This window comes from Bos javanicus, chromosome 9, assembly GCF_032452875.1.
Source record: "Bos javanicus breed banteng chromosome 9, ARS-OSU_banteng_1.0, whole genome shotgun sequence".
In the NCBI taxonomy this organism is placed as follows: Eukaryota; Metazoa; Chordata; class Mammalia; order Artiodactyla; family Bovidae; genus Bos; species Bos javanicus.
This window is the reverse complement of record NC_083876.1, coordinates 11,674,166-11,696,031: the sequence shown is the minus strand read 5'-3', so window position 1 is coordinate 11,696,031 and position 21,866 is coordinate 11,674,166. Positions and strand designations below refer to the sequence as shown.

At 37.3% G+C, this 21,866-nt stretch overlaps 1 protein-coding gene across 34 annotated transcripts in view; it reads right to left on the bottom strand.

Moving 5' to 3' along the window:
• LOC133253673 (regulating synaptic membrane exocytosis protein 1) overlaps positions 1–21,866 on the bottom strand; it is a 256,940-nt gene that overhangs the window by 86,763 nt on the left and 148,311 nt on the right. For 22 of the 34 annotated variants that reach the window (XM_061427177.1, XM_061427151.1, XM_061427150.1 and 19 more), the window contains one exon: positions 17,982–18,148. The exons of the other annotated variants lie outside the window; for them this stretch is intronic. In XM_061427177.1, the coding sequence (XP_061283161.1) occupies positions 17,982–18,148 (167 nt within the window). The remainder of the gene's footprint in view (positions 1–17,981; positions 18,149–21,866) is intronic. 34 annotated transcript variants of the gene reach the window in all.

Here is a 21,866-nt window from a genome sequence, read left to right as displayed (position 1 = left end):
TGAATCACTGCTTCAGGATGTCCCAGGCCTGGAAGTTCTCTAGTTCCCACAGATCTGAGGTGCACATTTTAACTGGGCTTTTTAAGGCTATGCCATTTAGAGAACTCTACATTATTCAGGAGCTGAATAAGTCAGCATCTACTCTTGGTATTTCTCCTCCTTTTAGTACAGATTTCACTGGATTTGAAAGGTGTTTTCTATAGTTTATAATTTAAGGAAGCTGTTGTCTCCTAGTTTCATAGTAGACAAAAGTTTAATCTTCTTCTTACAAAATTTGGGTAGCTTTCAGTTGGCAATTAGAGATGAATAAAAATATCTATTGTCTTCAATCTGCAGTCTGTGATCATGAGTTCTATTTAGGAAGTAAAATCGATTGTATTACTTGAAGACTGGCTTGAACACAAATTCTTTATGAGAGTGATTAAGTCTCCCAAAGGTAATCACTGGTTCCTGGAGGCGGGAGGAATGAAAAGATCTCAGGTAACACACCGGTTGGGTCCTCCAAGAGGCCACAGTGTATCAAGACAAACACAGAGTACCTGTGAGGTTAAAATGTCATGTGGGGAGGTCTTTAGGGAAACAACATCCAGAAATATAGTGGGGGCTGATAATGCTACAAATAAAGTGTTAGAAAGAGGACTGGGAGGAGTTAAAACTAGGGCAGCTTCCAACTTTTTGATTTGGGAACTAGGTGGTTAATGGGGTAGAAAGAATATACTTATTCTGTTCAAATACTAAATCAATCAATCATTTGTTTATTATTATTCTAAGAAACATTTAAGGACCTTAGTGATTATAAATAATGAACTAACTATATACACATGTATTTCCAGTCTATCATGAATTCAACCAAATATACATGTGTGTACACACACACACACTGTTCAACAAAAGCTGGTGTGTGTACAATATTCAGTAAATACTGAAACATTAGAAAATAAAAGGGAACCTTCCTACATTGTTGGTGGGAATGCAGCCACTATGGAGAACAGTATGGTTGTTGTTCAAAAAATGAAAAGGAGAACTACCATATGATGTACCAATCCCACTCCAGAGGAAACCATAATTCAAAGCAATACAGGCACTTCAGTGTTCCTTGCAGCACTATTTGCAGTAGCCAAGACATGGAAGCAACCCCGGTGTCCATCCACAGATGAATGGATAAAGAAAATGTGGTACATATATGCAATGGAATATTACTCAATCATAAAAAATGAAATTTTGCCAATGTTAGCAATATGGCTGCAAGTAGAAATGATCATTTTAAGTGAAGTAAGTCAGAAAAAGACAAATATTATATGATATCATTTATGTGGAATCCAAAAAGTGATATAAATGAACTTATTGACAAAATAGAAGTAGACTCACAGATAAAGAAAAACTTACTGTTACCAAAATGGAAAGCGGGTAGGGAAGGGATAAAATATGAGTTTGGATTAACAAACACACACTAAAATATTTATATATATATATATAAATTAGATAAACAACAAGGATCAACTATATAGCAAACTATATATATTCAATATCTCATAATAACCTATAATGGAAATGAATAGGAAAAAAATATACATACATGTATATGTGTATGTGTATATACACATATATACATATACATACATACATATACATACATATACACATATATATGTGTGAGTGCATGCATGCTAAGTGGCTTCAGTCGTGTCCAGCTCTTTGCAACTCTAATGGACTGTAGCCCTCCAGGCTCCTCTGTCCATGGGATTCTCCAGGTAAGAACACTGGAGTGGGTTGCCATGCCCTCTTCTAGGAGATCTTCCTGACCCAGGGATCAAACCCATGTCTCTGAGGTCTCCTGCTTTGGCAGGTGGGTTCTTCACCACTAGTGCCACACGGAAACCATTCCCCTCATATACATACATGTGTGTACACACACACACACACACACACACATAAATGTAACTGAATCACATTGCTGTATACCTGAAACATAGCAAATCAAACTAAAGTAAAAGAAAAATATAAAAAAGTAAATACTTTCTCATATCATGTATGAACCATAAAATAGTATAAATGAGTCACAAAATGATAAAGTCAGAAAGCTGAAGATGGACACACAAGTGATTTCATAATGTAACTGCTGTTTTAGTTTACAAAGGAACAAAGATCATCAATTATTTTGGATGATGCAAATAACTTAGAAAACATTTCCACTAATTATAGGAAGCTAGGGCATAAGGTCTTTTGAGAATCCTTGAAGGTCTAGGGTTTTGAGTCATTAAACTGGGTATGTACTATGCATTCAGTCAGTGAGTGCTGATTATACCAATTTCATTATTGTGTCTGTGCTTTACGATGTCCTGGTTGAAATCAAGGTAATCATATTTAAAAATGAGTAAAGAAATGTAGCTCTAAGTGATTATTTTCTTTAAAAAATGATAAAGTAAAAAAAAGCCTTTACAATTTTTACCATATTGTTTTAAATTTAAGTTACCAAGTGTAGTATGAAATCTGTTAAGTATGTATGCTAAAGCAATGGATTTGAAAGTAAAATATATTATTTTATATAGTATGTATCATACTGTGTAAAGCTATTGTACTAAAAAGCAATCCCAAGCACTTCTTTTACTTCATACACCAGGTGTATAATTCATAAATAAAATATGCAGTGGGAAAAAAGACCATCTAAGCTCAACATAGACCTAGCAGTCTGCAAGTTTCCTTTTTCTTTGAAATAGATTTTTTTCCTAATGTATCATACCAAGGACTTGCAACATACTAGACAAACCATTGGCCAAATTATAATACTATCTGAATTAAAAATACTTAATAGCTAAAGAATTAGAACTGAATCTCATATTTTAATTTTTTCCTTCAAATCATAGCACTAGAAATTATTGTGCCACATTTGTTTTAAAATATGCTTTTTTAAAGGCAGTGATATTTCCTCTTTATATTTAATGATATATTTAATGATTGAATTAATAAAACAAATCCTAGTAAAATTGCTCTCTCGGAAGGGTAAAGCTCAGAGCCCTGCTATCTGAGTCTCCTCTTCTTATCCTTTAATATTCCTGTTTCAAACCTGTATGTGGCAATTTGCAGACAGTTACTGTTCATTAGAGTACCAACAGTCCAGGGGCATGACTCTGAAAATTTCCACACTAATGAAATAGGACTTCTCCAAGCCAACATACAGTCATTCAGCTCATCATAAAGCCCAGTCAAGTGGAAAAGTTAAATATTAATAATCAAAATCCAGATAATAAAAAAAAAAAAGAAAGGTGTTGTGTCATACCTTATGTAGTCATCTGACCTGTGAGAGATGTAAGGATAACTTTTAAAAGACCAAGTAACTCACTTAATTCTTGACATTTGTGTGCAGTAGCTGAGTTATAAACATGCAGCCTAACTACCTTTCATTCTATTCTCTCACAGTCCTGTGAGGCAGGAGTGGCAGGTTGAGTCTCATTTCTCAGATGAATATGCATCCTAATATTACATATATACTATGAGTAGGTTTTGCTTCGCACCATATAATTGGCATCAAGTAGATGGCACCCCGCTCCAGTACTCTTGCTGGGAAAACCACATGGACAGAGGAGCCCGGTGGGCTGCAGTCCATGGGGTCGCTAAGAGTCCGACATGACTGAGTGACTTCACTTTCCCTTTTCACTTTCATGCATTGGAGAAGGAAATGGCAACCCACTCCAGTACTCTTGCCTGGAGAATCCCAGGGACGGGGGAACCTGGTGGGCTGCTGTCTATGGGATCGCACAGATTCGGACACAACTGAAGCAACTTAGCAGCAGCAGTAGCAGCAGCATGGTACCTCCATGTAATAGAGACTCAATAAATGACTGGTAAGGGATGAATGAGTGAATGAATGGATGGCTAAACAGAAAAGTAAATTCAGCTCTACAGAAGTAGTGTAGATGTTGAAGTTTTCAATACTGGTTAGTGATAGTATCAAAGCAGATATAGACAGATAGACTGATAGATATAGATAGATGCTAGAGAGATAATGATAGACAGACAGATGCTGCTGCTGCTGCTGCTAAGTCACTTCAGTTGTGTCCGACTCTGTGCGACCCCATAGACAGCAGCCCACCAGGCTCCACCGTCCCCGGGATTCTCCAGGCAAGAACACTGGAGTGGGTTGCCATTTCCTTCTCCAATGCATGAAAGTGAAAAGTGAAAGTGAAGTCGCTCAGTCGTGACTGACTCTTAGCGACCCCACGGACAGCAGCCTACCAGGCTCCTTCGTCCATGGGATTTTCCAGGCAAGAGTACTGGAGTGGGGTGCCATTGCCTTCTTCATAGACAGATGATAGGTAGATAAATAGACAGATAGACCTATAGATAGATAGATAGATATAGACAGATGCTAGAGAGACAGATGCTAAAGAGACAGATGACAGATAGACAGATAATAGAGATGGACAGACAGACAGTAGATAGTGTTTGCATGTACTTTCAGTTCTTTGTTTACTCTGCATATACTATCTATTTAGTACGTTGTGTGTGCTTAGTTGCATCAGTCGTGTGTTACTCTTTGCAACCTTATGGACTGTAGCCTGCCAGACTCCTCTGTCCATGGAATTCTCCAGGCAAGAATACTGGAGTGGATTGCCATGCCCTCCTCCAGGGGCTCTTCCTGACCCAGGGATCAAAGCTGAGTCTCTTAAGTCTCTGGCACTGGCAGGCAGGTTCCTTACCATTAGTGCCACCTGGGAAGCCCATTAGTACTTTACTTCCTACTAAATAATCATCTTACTTCCCCTTTTTCACACCCTTCTGAATCCCTCAACTTCCTCACACGGGCTCTTGCTATGTTTCCAAGTGTCCTTTTTCATACCTGAGATGCAAACCTGACCACTTTCTGGAACTAGGAACTTATATTAGATAAAACCATACATAAGTAACTGATACTTATAAATGATATAAACTAACATTATAAGTGATAATACAACTAAATACTTTTACTATTTAATATTATTAAATAATATCATTTAATATATGGCAAATAATGCTAAAAATTAGATATTTAGCATGCATTTTATATCACTAAAGTAAATGTAAATATTAAGAATTTCTTATAGTTTATCTTTTCTATGTTTTAATAAAGTAAAATCAAGAATTTATGCACAGACACAGAAACATTTGGAGCAGATTCAGTTAAAAGTTGAATAAGGAGATGATATTTGACAGTGTTTTGAAAGTAATAGAATCTTTCTGCAATGATTTGATCCGTAATGGCTGATCTCCGTTCCCTTCAGAATCCCGGCTTCCTAATGACCTGGTAGGATTTATGCACACATTTCCATCCACTCTGACTACAGCCTGACGCTAGAGGGTCCATGAACCCAGTCCCACTCTAAAGCGAGCAACAACCAAGATGCAGGAGGTCAGCGGCAGCTACACACTGTGGAGAACTCTGCCCACAAAGGTGATCTTCCTTAAGTTCAGTAAAACACACTCTCAGAAAATTCTTCAATCTGGGTAAGGCCTCCTCCTCACACTCATTTTCAGTCGTCAAGCTTAACACCCCTTTATATATGTCTACTCTGACTATAGAAGTACAAGATCTAGATGACCTGCAGTCCCCATCAGCTTTCTGTCCCCATTTCCTGCAAGTTTTCTCCAGACCTTAACTTTGGACTTCAGACCGAGGATCTTGGTGGCTGTCTCCAGGTGTCTACCCAGAGTCACAAAGGATATCCCTGACAAAGGGCTGGGAAGCCACGATTGGCTCTGCTCTGGACAGAATGCAGTTTGGGTGAAAACTCGGTGCTCTCTCATGTGAGTCAGGGGCTTGGGGAAGAGGCTCCCTTCAGTATTTTCTAGAACCTACAGAGACAACTGTAGGCTTCCCTGGTGGCTCAGATAGTAAAGAATCTACCTGCAATGCAGAAGACCCATATTCGATCCCTGGGTTGGGAAGATCCTGTGGAGAAGAAAATGGCAACCCACTCCAGTATTCTTGCCTGGAAAATCCCTTGGGCATAGGAGCCTAGTGGGCTACAGACCATGGGGTCGCAAAGAGTCAGACGCAACTGAGGACTAACACTTTCTACAGAGACAAGTGGACACCTGTACAAACTCCCACACTTCCACCTGGGGTTTCTCAGCCTCACTCACTGCAGTGTAGGGACCTCAGAGGGAAAGAGGGATTATTGTACAGAAACCTCAAGATGCAAAGCTCCAGAGTTTGTCAGATTTCTGGTCTGTCCCTATGGCTGCAGGGTGGGGAACTTTCTAAATTCACTCTGGCCTTCACGGGTCTTATCACTGAAGTCATGTTAGCATTGAATTTACTTTCTTTCCTATTTATGTCTTTAAAAACTTCAATAGTTTTTAAAAGTAGGTGTGCAGAGTAAAAAATAAAAATAACAACAGCAAGCCTATAAGCTTTAAGATAATAAGGACCTAGATTTTTTGTTTGTTTTTTTAAGGAAAGACCTACATTCCAATGACAGTATCATTATTTGCTATTCATGGCCTTGCACAAGTTCTTAAAATCTCATATATCATACTTTCTCATTTCTAAAAGAGAAACGTCTACTTTGTAGGATGACAGCAAATCACCTTTGCCTAAAATTATGCTCAATTGTAAATAAATAGTAGCTCCCAGTATTATCATTACAAGCCTCAGTAATATACTGTCCATGGAATTCTAGTTACTGTGAGGCAGTGATTGTTCTTCTCAGGTGTAGTGAAATGATTTTATATCAATCTGTGGGATGTTAATATCATGGCAAATAGATGGGGAAACAGTGGAAACAGTGACAGACTTTATTTTCTTGGGCTCCAAAATCACTGCAGATGGTGATTGCAGCCATGAAATTAAAAGACGCTTGCTCCTGGGAAGAAAAGCTATGACCAACCTAAACAGCATATTAAAAAGCAGAGACATTACTTTGCCAACAAAGGCCCGTCTAGTCAAAGCTATGGCTTCTCCAGTGGTCATGTATGGATGTGAGAGTTGGACTATAAAGAAAGCTGAGCACTGAAGAATTGATGCTTTTGAATTGTGGTGTTGGAGAAGACTCTTGAGAGTCTCTTGGACTGCAAGGAGGTCCAACCAGTCCAATCAGTCCTGAATATTCATTGGAAGGACTGATACTGCAGCTGAAACTCCAATACTTTGGCCACAAAGAACTGACTCATTTGAAAAGACCCTGATGCTGGGAAAGATTGAAGGTGGGAGGAGAAGGGGACGCCAGAGGATGAGATGGCTGGATGGCATCAATGACTCACTGGACATGACTTTGAGTAAACTCCGGAGTTGGTGATGGACAGGGAGGCCTAGTGTGCTGCGGTCCATGGGGTCGCAAAGAGTTGGACACGACTGATTGACTGAACTGAACTGAACTGAACTGACGGGATGTTAGAGGTTGAGGATTTTGTTGTCGATTTGCTTTGCTTGCTGGCTTCTCGGCATCCTGCGCTGGTCCTGCTCCCTGGGTGAATACAGGGGCCCCAGGTGTCCGGCAGGCCCAGCTTCACATGCTGGGCTGTCCTGTCACCTCAGCCACAGCTGACCAAAGACCGGCATCTGAGTCCAAAGCAGCCTCTAACGGCCTCTTTATTCCAGGATGACCAACAGCTCCCTCAACGTATGGCTCACTCAGGCGCCATCCCTTAAATTCTGACATCCTCAGAGTCTCTTCCTCCATCTGGACCGTAATCTGCCTTTTACCACAGCTCACGTCTCTCTCCCTGGTTTCCATGTCTCCTCAGCACTTTCTCCTCTGGACCTCCCTCTTTCCCTCTGTTCTTCCCTCTCCCTCTCTCCTTCCCCCTCCCTCTCCTCTCTCTCTCTCCCACCCTCCCTTTCCTTATCTCCTGGTCCTCAGGTCCCTCCTGGTCCTCAGCTCCCTCCTCCCCCCATCCCAGCATTTTGTCTTCCTAGGCCTTAGATCTCACTGCCAGTTCAAGACTCAATTCTCTTTTCCCTGCCCTGGCATTTGCCCTTTGCCTTGGGACAAGGTCCTTAGGGCCACAGTGCTTTTTGCTACAATTATTTATTTGTTCCTTTTGTTTTAAACAATATCCTTTTGAGTAAACCTTTAAAAAATTTAAGGAAATAGTAGCACATTTAAATAGGAGCTTCTGTTTCTAGCAAAGTAGTAGATGATACGTTCTGAAAAAATCCTTTCCTTCCCCAGTACCCAGAACTGATGGGAAAATTACAACAAATACGTTTTAAAATACAAACCCAAGTTCCTAAGGAAGGAAGAGAAATTCTGTGGCCCAAAGACCAAGAGGGCCTGAAAACAGGTTGTTAAATAAGTATGAATGTCTTGGGAGGTTTTGCAGTTGAGAAATTTTGATACTTGAGTCCAGGGTCCAGGGAGACTTAGAAGTGAAACCCCTGCACGAGTCAAGACAATTAAAGACAAAGGAAAAATGTGGGTTTTGTCTAAGCCCTCTGGGACCTTCACTGGTGCCATAGATTTGTTTAAATAAATAATAAAATGTAATATAATGTATATATTTCAGGAAGACAGAGAATGCTCCCCCAAGGGAAGCTCTACAATGCACCAAAAAATGGTTAACAGAGAAACTAGAAAAAACATGCATCATTCTAAAGCATTTAAAAAAACCACATCCAATAATGCAAGAAAGAAAACAACATATAATTAAAACACTAGACATAAAATATGTAAATGGTGGAGGGATGGTAACAGAGCTCAAGTGTACTACAGTCATTTTTTTTCCCTCTGGGCCAGCAAAAATAATTATTAACTTTTAGATTTATTGCTTAATGAAATATATATATATCCTTGAAGCACAAAATTAGGCACTAAAATCAAAGAAATAATATAATTTCCATAACAATGGAGAGTGAAATAAAAACAATTCAATTCATAACCAATCAGGAAAGAGAAAAAATAATAACAGCTGAAAATATTAAATAAGATAGTAGAAAGAATTCCAAATACATAAGAAATCAAAATAAATGTAAAAGTATTAGGTAGCCAATTAAATAATACAGATTGGCAAGCAAGAAGGAAAAAAAAATCTAAATCCAGCTCTGTGCTGGTTGTAAGAGATATAACTCATATATAACTTATAACCTTTAACAGATAGGTTAAAAGTAAGAGGCTGTGAAAAGTTAGACTGAACACTGGTTTTAAAACTTTTCATGTAAGACAAAATCAACTTAAAGCAAAAAAAAAATTATTAGAGATAAATAGATTTACTACATAAAGACAAAAGGTTAAATCATCTGGCTCTCAATTCTAGCTCTACTGCTTATTGCCAAGCGAAGTCAATATGTTGCTTCACATTTTATTTATAAAAAGAGACTATTAGCAGTTACACTACTGGGCTGTTACAGCACTCATGATATTGCATGAACACCATCTACTGGAATATCTTATAATCATAAAACACACTTTACATGTCACCACATTTTTAACACATTAAAAATTATGTATGTATTACACAGTCATGGAAAAATTACAAATGTGACATGTGAAATAACTGAAGTTTGGGAAGCATTGGTTTGGAGTGAAAGGATTCATATCCACTTTAAATTATAGGATAATTTCCATGGAAATATGAAGACTGTCCCAAAGAACAGATATTTAATGTTGACAACCAGACTTCATACATGGAGACCATAAAAACTATTAGCTGTTTGTTTATGTAATACTTCCAGGTTTAAAATCAGCAATCAGTTCTCTAACATGCAGATATAAACATGTAAACACAGTAAGATAAATAGAAACTTCAGAATCTGTTAGAAAATTCCCATTAGAAATACCCCTTTATGTTTTGGCATAAAAATACAGTAACAAATTGAGTTCCTCTCAGAACAGCATTGGAGGAGGAAATGGCAACCCACTCCAGTGTTCTTGCCTGGAGAATCCCAGAGACAGCGGGGCCTGGTGGGCTGCCGTCTATGGGGTCGCACAAAGTCGGACACGACTGAAGCGACTTAGCAGCAGCAGAACAGTCACCCCGCTGTTTGAGAGCGAACAGAGTACAGGGCATCCTTCCTATAGCCAGTGTGTGCAGTAGTGACCGCACATCAAACAAAAGGGTCACATCAGTGGTCCTTTAGGAAGCCCTCACGTGCTGTGGAAATTACAGAGCATTGAAGCAAAGCTAGTCAACACCTTACCAACAGGAGTGGCCTCCTACACCTGACTCTGCCCCGAATCCAAAGGTGGTACTTCTGGACATCACTCATAGCCCCAGAGTAAATGCACTGCTCATGCCTGCTGTCAAAAACCAAGATCACAACTACAATCATATCCCTCACAGTGAACGGGGTTTTGAACCCCAAAGTTGAATTCTTTTTCTCTTTCAAAACTATTCCTAGGAAATAAATTGGTTTTATTTGAAAGTTGCTTTAATATAGTCAATTCACTATAGGATTCACAACCTATGTTATTTTCCTTGCACTTAAAAGATGTATAAACTATAGCTTTCTAATAATTTGTTACACTGAAGATGTGCTGTTAGAAGTATGTAAGTTAATTTCTTGTGTATTGTGGGGAAATAATAAGAAGAGAGAGTTACATTTTTATTTCATTTAACAACAGTATTAAATGAAATGTGTAACTTCTTTTAGGATAATTAATTAAATTGGAAAATTACACTCTCTTAAATAAAATCAAGTATGATTTAGTATCATAAATAGATGAGCATGTACTTACAAGCAAAGTTATTAATATAGTTTGTTGGTTTGAACTTTCAAAGATTTTTTTCACCTCAAATAAAATAATAAATGAAATAAACCTTCTAATACATTCTTCCAAACACAGTCTTATTTTTCTCATTAAAGAAAAGTTTCTAATTAACAGTATCTATGATGTCCATTGAGCATGCTCTTTAAAATATTTGAAATGTTAAAAATTATCTGATTTAATCCTTACAGGGAATTCGATTTCTACAAATAACAAAATGTTACAGCATACTTTAAAACTCCATATTCAGTGTAGCTATTTTTCCCTAAGAGACAGAAGTCGTGTCTGAGATCTAATTATAAATGATCACTTTGACAAGTAACTCCCATCTTTATGAGGTATTCTGGGTTTCCATCAAAATTTGAAAACTTTATTATAACTGACCATTTTTATTGCCTATTAAGTAGGAAGCATTTATCTAATACTCTGCTAACTTTCCCAGATTTCAACAAAACATCTCAGTAAACCTATAAGGAACTGACAGAACACATGAGTAAAAACACACAGAATGGAGCTGTTCATATCAGACTGCTGCTGCTTCCCTTCAAACTGCAGTCCTTTATATATATATATATTTTTTGACTGCACAGCTTGCAGAATCTTAGTTCCCCAGCCAGGAATGGAACCAGACCCCTGTAGTAGTACTAAAGGTTTGCAAGGAAGACTCTCACCAGGAAAATCTACTCACTTGCCCCAAGAGCTCAAATTCGCTACTCTAAGGACTGTCTGTTACTTACATTCACAGGTCAAAAGAATTGTGTTTATGTGCTGGACATGGCACAATTTAGCAACTCAGTTGCATGGCCCCTTCAGTCATATGGTATACTAACAGTATCATTTAGTAATTTCACCATAAAGGCAGAGAGTTTTTAAAGGGCACGTGGCACAGTCTTCCCATCTCTCTACTGCTTCCATCTGGTCACAGGAAATAATAATAGTCCACTCATCAGTCTTAGACAATTAAAATGAAGAAATTCCATGAAAGAAGAATGCCAAAATATATTTCCTTCCTCAGATATTGATTCAATATCCAGCATCTCTCACTGTGTTCCAGTTAGTTTCTCCCCATCACCAAATGTCCATGTTATTTTCCCTTCTTTTTAGTACTTCTGCAGATCTCAGTTGACTTTGTTTTTCCATAGGAGAACAGGAGGGCATGCAAAATTGTGTGGACAGCTTTAAAATTCCCTCGTGGTCCTCTTGACTATATTCAGTGTCAGTAGGCATAATAAGAAGTATATAAAAATGAAAGTTTCATTTGTTATTCTGAGCTATAGATACAGCAAATAATTTTGCAGTTAAGTATTTTTCAAATGCCATCACAAAATTTCCAAAGATTATTTTTAAATGGTATCTTGTATTCCCTTGTGGAGCTGAAGAACTACCATGAAATTAAGGGCATTTGAAATTTTCTGTAATATTTTTCAAGCATAACTGCAATATCAAGATTGATTTTCCAGGAGATAGTAAACTACGCACTCATTCTCTATCACATTTTAAAATATCGAATAATTTAACCTACAATGTTTTAAAATCCCTCAATAAGCATATTTCCTTAAGTATGCGCCTACTTATTATTATGCCTACTGACATCAACTGCCAGATTTTAGTAAATTTCCTGCTCTGAAATTACTATTTGTGTATAGGAGAAAGCTTCGCTTAAAAAGCTCTCATATCTTTCAAACTATGATTGTAGAAAAGAACTGCTTTTGAAAATATTCTTCTAAAAAGAGATGATAAAAAGACCAAAAACTATTTGCATCAAATATGCTCAGCAAGTTTGTTTATCAAAATTCACCTTGATATAGAAAGGCAACTTTGTAGATCTAGGCAAACCTTTGTCAATGCTGACAAAAGTTTATATGTGAAGGTCGCTGGGAAACTGTTGATTTTGACAGAACTAAAATTATGTATCATCTGAGTACAATTAAAGGATTTTATAGGATTATGCTTATATTTGGTTTTGTAGTTTGATCTTACATAAAACATCTGAAATTTGTCTGCCTGGAAAAAAAATTGATATATGATGAAGATGAAAAAAATTCAGAGCTATATCATAAAAATTCAGCCTCTTTTTGCGATGAACATTTTCTTTGATGCAAAAAATAAAAAAAATAAATAAAACTTAGAAACTTGAAACTTAACATACTCTTTCTGACTTCCAGAACATGTGCATTTCTTATTATCAATTGCGGGGCTTCCCGCAACGTGGGAGACCTGGGTTTGATCCCTGGGTTAGGAAGATCCCCTGGAGAAGGGAATGGCTACCCATTCCAGTATTCTGGCCTGCAGAATTTAACGGACAGAGGAACCTGGCAGGCTACATACAGTCCATGGGGTCACAAAGAGTTGGACATGACTAATCGACTTTCACTTGTCATGCTCCCTCTACTAATACACTCTACATTCTTTATGGTTGGAAAGGAAATGTTCTTCGAGAACTATTTAAGCTAATACTAAATGAAAATTATATGTCACATTCAGAACAAATCTGAAAAACAAGGGACCTCAAATCTTTATTGATGTTTATTATTTTGAACTCGGTTTCCCAGGTGGAACTAGTGGTAAAGAAATTGCCTGCCAGTGCAGGAGACAGAAGAGACATGGGTTTGAGCCCTGGGTTGAGAAGATCCCCTGGATAAGGGCACAGCAACCCAGTCCCATATTCTTGCCTGGAGAATCCCATAGGCAGAGGAGTCTGGTGGGTCACAGTCCCTAGGGTTGCAAAGAGTCAGACACAACTGAAGCAACTTAGCACGCATGCACTTTGGATTACTCTGTTGATTTTGTCCTGAAAGAATCATCCTAGAAATTACTTAAGTTTTAAGTACTTCGAATCCATGATAACATTTTTTTTGGAAGAACTTTAAATTCATTCTATCTACAAAAGGTTAATTAATATAAACAGTATAGTATATGCTTTTCTACTGTAGTTCCCTGTTTACATAACCTTTGAAAACATTAAGTATGTTTTGGTTTATTTTGAATGAAGCATTTACAATGCACCTAGGGGGAGAGACGTCCTTATTTCAGTTTACACAGAAATATGTGGTTTAGCTGGTGCCACCCCCAGTGGTCAAGTATCTTTTGCCTAATCATTATGTCAAACACAAAAGATTCAATATATGGTCTGTGAATTCCTAATATTCTGAAAATGATCTTTAAGAGATTGATCTAAATATATTTGTATTCTTCAACCTATACACATTCTGTAAGGGCTTAATTTCATTTTTTCCCCAAACAGGGTTTTTAAAGCTCTCTTTACTGCCTATTATCTCTTAGGCAGTAGGATGCTGGCTATCTAAAATGGAATTTCTCAAACTTCACTTGAAAACTATGTAACACATTAATTGATGTCCTTGGGAAATAGGTCTTCCAGAATGAAGTAATCTTGGTATATGCTGGAGTAAGCAGAGGTAAGCTATTACAAGGTAGAACTCAAAACCTCAAGAACTGTACTTTGTCCTGTGAATCACCAACAGGCAAGTGTAGCAAGCAGTGTTTGGGAGATGCTGGCCTATGTAGCACTCTGTGCAGCCCACTGCTCATCTCAGAGGTGCCTATCTTGACATTTTTTTGGTTCATCACATACTTGAATAGATGGAATCAGAACCATATATGGTATTTAATTGCCTGCATACTATGGTTCTATATGATCTGGACAAGGTGAAGTCAGTGGTTTCTCTCTCTCTGGGTCCTTCAGGGGTGTACTGGACACTTGGTGGACTTTTAGATACTGAACACTGTCTTCAGGGGATGCTGCAGTGTCTCCTAATGCTTTTAATGACTTTCAGTATAAAACCCATCCCAGGCAACGTAGAGCCAAGCATTCCATGTTATATCTTCATAGGAAGATAAAAGCAAAGATACTTATATGTGATCCCTGAACAACATGGGTTTGAAGTGAGTGGGTTTATATGCTGATTTTTTAAAATAAATATAGCACATATTTTAATCTTTAAATTTACTAAGTGTGGGGGAAAGTTTGTGTTCAGTGTGGAAAGAAAAGGCTAGGGTTTGAGTCCTGGTTTTATCTTAACCATCTCAGCTTCCTGCCCACATTGTCAAAGATCTGACCTCTTGTATAGGGATCAGATCAGATCAGATCAGTTGCTCAATATAGGGAACCAGAACATAAAAAATAGGTTTTAAGTGTGTGGCATAGATATTATACTATCATGAAGTCTTGGGAAATAATAAAGTCTTTATGCTTGATTGGATCTCAAAGGTTTGCTGGTACCTATTATGAAATGTAAATATATCTATTATCATATTGATCAGATACTTTATATATGAGCTTGAATACATAGAATTTTAAAACCTATGAAGGTAGTTACTAAAAACAAAGAAATGCAAAACAGTATTATATTGAGAAAAATAAATATTCACAGTGTTATAAGCACTAGGAATATTTAAGTTTGAAGAGCCTGCAACCATTTGATATCATTTTGTTCTTTGTTTCTCCATTACAAACCCTCCTCTCAAGTTTTTCAGTTCAGTTCAGTTCAGTCACTCAGTCGTGTCCAATTCTTTGCGACCCCATGAACTGCAGCACGCCAGGCCTCCCTGTCCATCACCAACTCCCAGAGTTCACCCAGACTCATGTCCATCGAGTCAGTGATGCCATCCAGCCATCTCATCCTCTGTCGTCCCCTTCTCCTCCTGCCCCCAATCCCTCCCAGCATCAGAGTCTTTTCCAATGAGTCAACTCTTCGCATGAGGTGGCCAAAATACTGGAGTTTCAGCTTTAGCATCATTCCTTCCAAAGAAATCCCAGGGCTGATCTCCTTCAGAATGGACTGGTTGGATCTCCTTGCAGTCCAAAGGACCCTCAAGAGTCTTCTCCAACACCACAGTTCAAAAGCATCAATTCTTCAGCACTCAGCCTTCTTCACAGTCTAACTCTCAAGTATTTACCACAAGGCTAATGGTGGATGCAAAGTAACTGAACTGTGTGTGTGTGTGAGTGTGTGCATGCATGTGTGTTAACATGTGCGTTTGTGCACCTATGGATATTCCTTGGGAAGAACATATATCAAAAGATAACTAGGTTTTAAATGTCAAAAGAAAGTCATGCCCCTCCGTATCTCATCCTACCCTCTTTATTCCTAAGTGTTCTAAGAAATCAAACATCTACCAATTATGACCTTGAGCATCGGGCCACAGGAAAATACTTCTTCACCTTAGCTTCAGGGGAAACTTGTTTAGCCATTAGTTTAACTGCCTGCCTTTACATAATCCACTTATATAAAAATAACTCAAACATGCTCCAAGCTACAGAGAAAAGAAAGAGGAGCTGAAAACAGGGAAATGTCCAGAGAAAACAGATTTGTCACTAAGAAATTCACTTGTACTGTTTCCAGGTCTAATCTCTGTCTTCATCAACTTCAATAAATAGAAATCATATGAATCAAGGAGGCAAAACATCATCTATCTTCTACTTTGATTCATGGTATAATATAGTGAGTGTTATCACTGGAAGGACTGATGCTGAAGCTGAAACTCCAATACTTTGGCCACCTGATGCACAGAACTGACTCATTGGGAAAGACCCTGATGCTGGGAAACATTGAAGGCAGGAAGAGGAGGGGACGACAGAGGATGAGATGGTTGGATGGCATCACCGACGTGATGGACATGAGTTTGAGTAAGCTCCAGGAGTTGGTGATGGACAGGGAAGCTGGCATGCTGCAGTCCATGGGGTTGCAAAGGGTCGGACACAACTGAGACCGAACTGAACTGATCTGATAAACTATCATTTTCCCACGAAGTAACCTTGGCTCCAATCACTATCATGTAATTCCTTCTCACGCTTTGTACAAAATCATAGTACCTTGCTCTTGAGCTGCCTAAAAATTCTGTTCTTTGCTTTCTTCCTTAAAAGCCATGCTGCCAAGTTTTTTCTGAAGATAAATTTTTGAAGACTTTATTCTCCTGAAATTTCAAGAGAATGACAGTGGACCCACATAGCATTCTCAGAGTTGGTTTGTGACGTGAATTCTATTAATTAGTTATACTTTATACCATAAGACTCAGGCCACTAGAGTCTATCATGAATATAAATTGTTTCTAGTGATTAAAAGTGAAAAGTTTTTGTTTAATCCCTATTTATCAATATTCTTGCTAAACTGAATAGGTTCTGAAACACAGTATCTTAATAATATTTCAATACAAGGGGATCAATTAGAATCATTTTTACACCCTCTAACCTAGCAGCTCAATAGATATATTCTCTAGCTCTTCTAATTCTTTCTTCACTTTTAGAGAACTTAATACTCTGTTAGGACCAGAGGCAGAGAATATTCAAAATAAAGATAAAACGTTCCACTAATATCTTGACTGATCAGAACTTCTCTTGTAGATTCTCCGTGAGACACTGTCAATTAACAGTAAGATAACTGCTCTCAAATTACATCAACAGGTGAGCAAGGTGCAGAGAAATCCAGGAAGACAGAACACTCCAGGATCATCATTCAAACGTGCCATCATACCAGCTTTCAGAGTGTTAGGAAGATAACTGCTCCTGTTTTGAACATTTACATTTTATGGGCCTCTCAACAACCCAAAACTGCCTTCAGTCAAACTTCTACTTCTGGGAACTAGTTAAGAGCAAATACAAAATATGCCTTGTCCATACTGAATCTGTTTTACTGAAGACAGGACCAGATTCCTGAGGTCTTTTCCCCTTTAGCAGGGTTATTTACCTCGTGAGAACCAAGATAATTGCTGGTGATTTAAACAAACTACATGCAAATCTCTTACAAGTCCCATAATGTAAAAAAGAGGTATGTGTATTTTGCAATCACCCCCACCTGAAGGTGTACCAACTGCTTGGGGACTGAAGACGAGCTCAGTAAATTATAGCCTACGGGAAAATGTAGCCTGCTCTCTGTCCTTCTGTAAATAAAACTTTATTGGACTATGACTGTGCTCACTCGTTTGCAGAGTTTCTGTACAATGACATTATAAATCATCGCAACAGAGGCTGTCCAGCAGAGCCTGAAGTATTTACTACCAGGCCCTTTACAGAGAGGCTTCCCAACACAGGACTAAAGAATGCTTTATGGATTTAATGATATTAGAAGGAATTTTAGAGATTGCTCTGTGGTTACAAGCCCCACCTGATAGGAAGGACCACAGAATCTGGGCAATATTACACAACAGTGAACCAAGGCTGAAGCCACCCTAGTTCTGGTCGTTTCAGTGAAACGCTCTGGCTCCTCTACCTAAACTCTGAGCGAGAATAAGCAGGAGGCTAGGTGCACTTCTACCTGGTTGGCACGAGTGGTGGCCACTCACCTGATCCTGCCCCGAGGCCGCTCAGACTGCTCGGACAGGAAGCTGGTGCTGCTGAGGCGGGAGGCACTGCTGGTTCGGGACACGGCAGACGCGTCGCTGACGTCGCTGTCTGAGGATCTGGTGGAGACGTTGTCGCAGCTTCTGTACTGATCTGTGTGTGCGTTATACTAAGGAGTGAAAACAAGAGCGTGTGAGCTCCGTTACCGGGTGGGGGGAAGCAGAGATAACACGGTGAGGTTAGTGGCTACTCTGCCTGCATCAAGCAAAAGTGCACTTTTATAAAACTAGGTGTGAAATCTAAAGTGACCCAACGCTAGCATGATGTATGGTTTCCAACAGAACCATCCCGCGTCCTCTGAACGGTAAGAAGTGCTCTATGAGGACCGACTGACAAAATAATCAGAAGTGTCAATGCTTGGGTGGAAAATTTACTACATAAATGACTCGCACCTACTTACTGCCTCAAAATTGCATTATTCCTCTTCTCCAGTACGTCAATTTCTCTTTTCTTGATTTTCATCACAGCCTACAAATTCTACTCACCTTCTACTCTACTCATGAAAGAGACTACTTCCATTTGTCTGTGCTTCTTGAGGCATTCTAAAACTGATATTTAATTTACCCTACACACTCTCCCCATTTTAAGATGTCACATTCTTTCACATTTTACCAAAAAATATAACTCTCAAAAAAAAAAAAAAAGAGTTGATAAGAAAGCAAAGGGATTATGCCAAATTCAAGTGAGGTGATGGAGGCAAAGACAGAACTTTGACTTTCTCTCTATTATGGTTTAATTACTCATTTTCAGATTAAACTATTAACTAAGTGTTGAAAGTTAAAAAAAAAAAAGGATTCCTATTAAAATTTCAGTATATGCTACATCTCATATTTAAATGTCTTTATTTTTAAATTAATTAATTTAGTTGTGCAGGCAGGTCTTATGTGGCACGTGGGATCTAGGTGCCCAACCAGGGATTAAATCTGGGCCCTCTGCATTGGGAGCGCACAGGGTTAGCCACTGAACCACCAGCGAAGCCCCTCAATGTGTCTTTGTATCTGTCTTAAGTATTTATTATCTAAAGTTGTAGAAATCATTAGGTAAAAGTTAAAATTGGTGAAGATATCAAAAGTATTTTTTTTTCTATTTCTACTTTACTGTCTTACTGCAACGAATCACACTGTGAGTAGCTTTATACAGTCTATATTTTTATGTGTGTTTAAATCATAATAAATAGTAAGGTTATATAAGTATCTACAATTTTGAAATAACAAATACATAATTGATTTTCTATTGTTAGGTACTGGAAGGTAAGATAACTTCTTACATAAAATAAAAGAACATATGACTAAAGGGACACATGACCAACACCAGCTATTTATGTTTCTTATCAAGCAATTTAATTCTGCATTTATGTGCTCAGGTGTGAAAACATCAAATGTTTGTTAAACTTGTAGAAAAACTCACCCTTCCTCTATGCTCCATATTATGTGAGTTTTAACAAATCTAAAATAATCCTAACTAGTTAAACATTTTGCATAAACAATTGTCTTGCTAAAGAATACTATGTAAAATGATGCTTAATTGTGGTTCTATATATACAATTATAGGACAATAATACTTACTTTAAAAGTTCTAGAAAAAGGACCATGTTTATTTAATAATTCTTCATATGACAGCAGTTCAGGGTGAAGGTATTTAAATGTTAGCTTTAATTTTCCATCTCTCACATGTATGTGTTGGGCAAAAAATTTCACAACTCCAAATGTATAGAATGTCTATAGAATTCTATTTTCAGATAATTTTTTCATGATTGCATGATTTATTTTTGAAAGCCATATGCTAAATAGTAATCCAAAAGAAAATGCATATATGTTAATATGTTCAGAAATGAGCTATTTACACAACTTTGTATGTGACCTAAAGTTAACATGAGTTATGATAATGTATTTAAAGTAGCATGGTAATTTTTATCATCAAATTGTCATATCTGGTAGCCTGACACTAACTGGCAGGATTCATTTCAATCAGAACTGGTTTTTATTTACATAGATGTAAAAACATAACATGCTCACATGGTGGAAGCTGAATTTAATACTGTTGCTGGGGTAAAAACATAATTCCAATATCACTTGTCTCTAAAACTATTTTGCTATGTAAATATGTCATTCCTGTAATATTTCCAAAAATTGAAATGATAGCTTGTACTTGAGAGAATATGAACTAATTTGTTTCTAATACAATGAAAATTAATAGCTGTAGGAAATATTCTGGCATGGTGTTGACCCCTAGAACAAAGTCTCCCCTTATTTGGCAAATGCCAATAACAAGCAGTGAGGACTATAAACTAAGGGTAATGGAATATGCATGGAATTATTTCTCCAACTAAAGATTTTCTCCTTTCCTATAAATTATCTGTTCTTCTCCTTTTGTATATAGACTTCTGCTACTCCTGTCAAGAAACAAAACAAAAAAGTTTGAAAGACTGTCATGTTAACATTTTTTTTTTATATTGGGGTAAAGAATAATTCGTCATTCTGACACGTCACAGTTTTCTTCACATGTGTAATTTGAAGGAAAGACTTTACACTCACTTTATACTACTGTATCTATTTATTTTCAAAATCTGTTAAAAGTTTAATAACTTTGACTTTTCATCAAGCATGATTCTTTAAAACTCCTATTTAACAATTAAATATTTTAATGGAAATACATTAAATGTATTTTGAGAAATGTAGCATCCTCAGGAGAAATTCATATTGATCATATAGTAGGGAAATTAGTCCTTGATGTGAAGGAAGCCCTGATAATAGGGCTGCCGTTTTCATAACTTATAATAAACATTCAGAAGCTCCTACAAAACCTATCACGTCAACTCTTGCTGTTTCTAAGTTACAGAAACAGAAGTGCTCTTTCAAATGTGAGACCTATATGAAAATTTGCTACCCATTGATGAAATTCACTCCATCGCCAGGGCATGTGGCTCTAATATCAATGAAAATGTAGCACAGTGTCACATTTCAGGGACAGTGATGTAGTTTTGTATTTTCTCAGAAACCAAGTTACTGCTAATTCCTTACTCAGGATGGAGTTAGGTTCATTTAATACTTTAAGGAGGTGTCAGGCTTGAAACATCTTAGGAATTATACTACATCTGTCTGGTAATTCTTTGTGCTGAAGAAAATCGAATTCTGTTGGTGTTTCATTATAAATATTTGAAAACAGTTAATCAATTTCTAATTTGCCAGAATTTCAATTAAGGTGCTTTGCTTTAGCAAAGTGCTGAATGACTAAAAATAAATCAATCAGGGAATAAAGTTCAAAATTTAGTGTACATTAAATTTATGAAATTATTGGTTCTCAGCTATACAAATACAAATAGATCTTTGTAAGTTGTTAAAAGGTTGGGGTAAAAGGGTAAATTTAAGAAAGAAAAAAGAAGAGAGGATTAACAGAAATTACTACTGGACATTATTTTAAAAATTCATTGTAAGCATTAGGCATATTAGAATCATGCAGAGTATTTACCTTTTACTTAACCCATAAAATTTAATATAAGCCAATTATTTGTTATTTTACCCTAAATATTTTTCCTGTATTATAGTCTCATGTTTTTAAAGATACCATATCTTTGATCTCACACTTATCAGTATAATTTATAATAATTTTATTTATGTAATATATAGTATCAATATATGCAGTGAAAGCAACTGTAACATATTTAAAAGTAAAGGGTTTTTTTAATATTCAAATACATTGAAAGAGAAAAAGGAAAAGCATGCCTATGCAAACAAGAAAGGAATGTTAGAATATAATAATTCAACTATATACAAATTAAAAGCCATAGGAGAGCCTCTGAATCAGGCTGGAGTCATGTATACATTTCA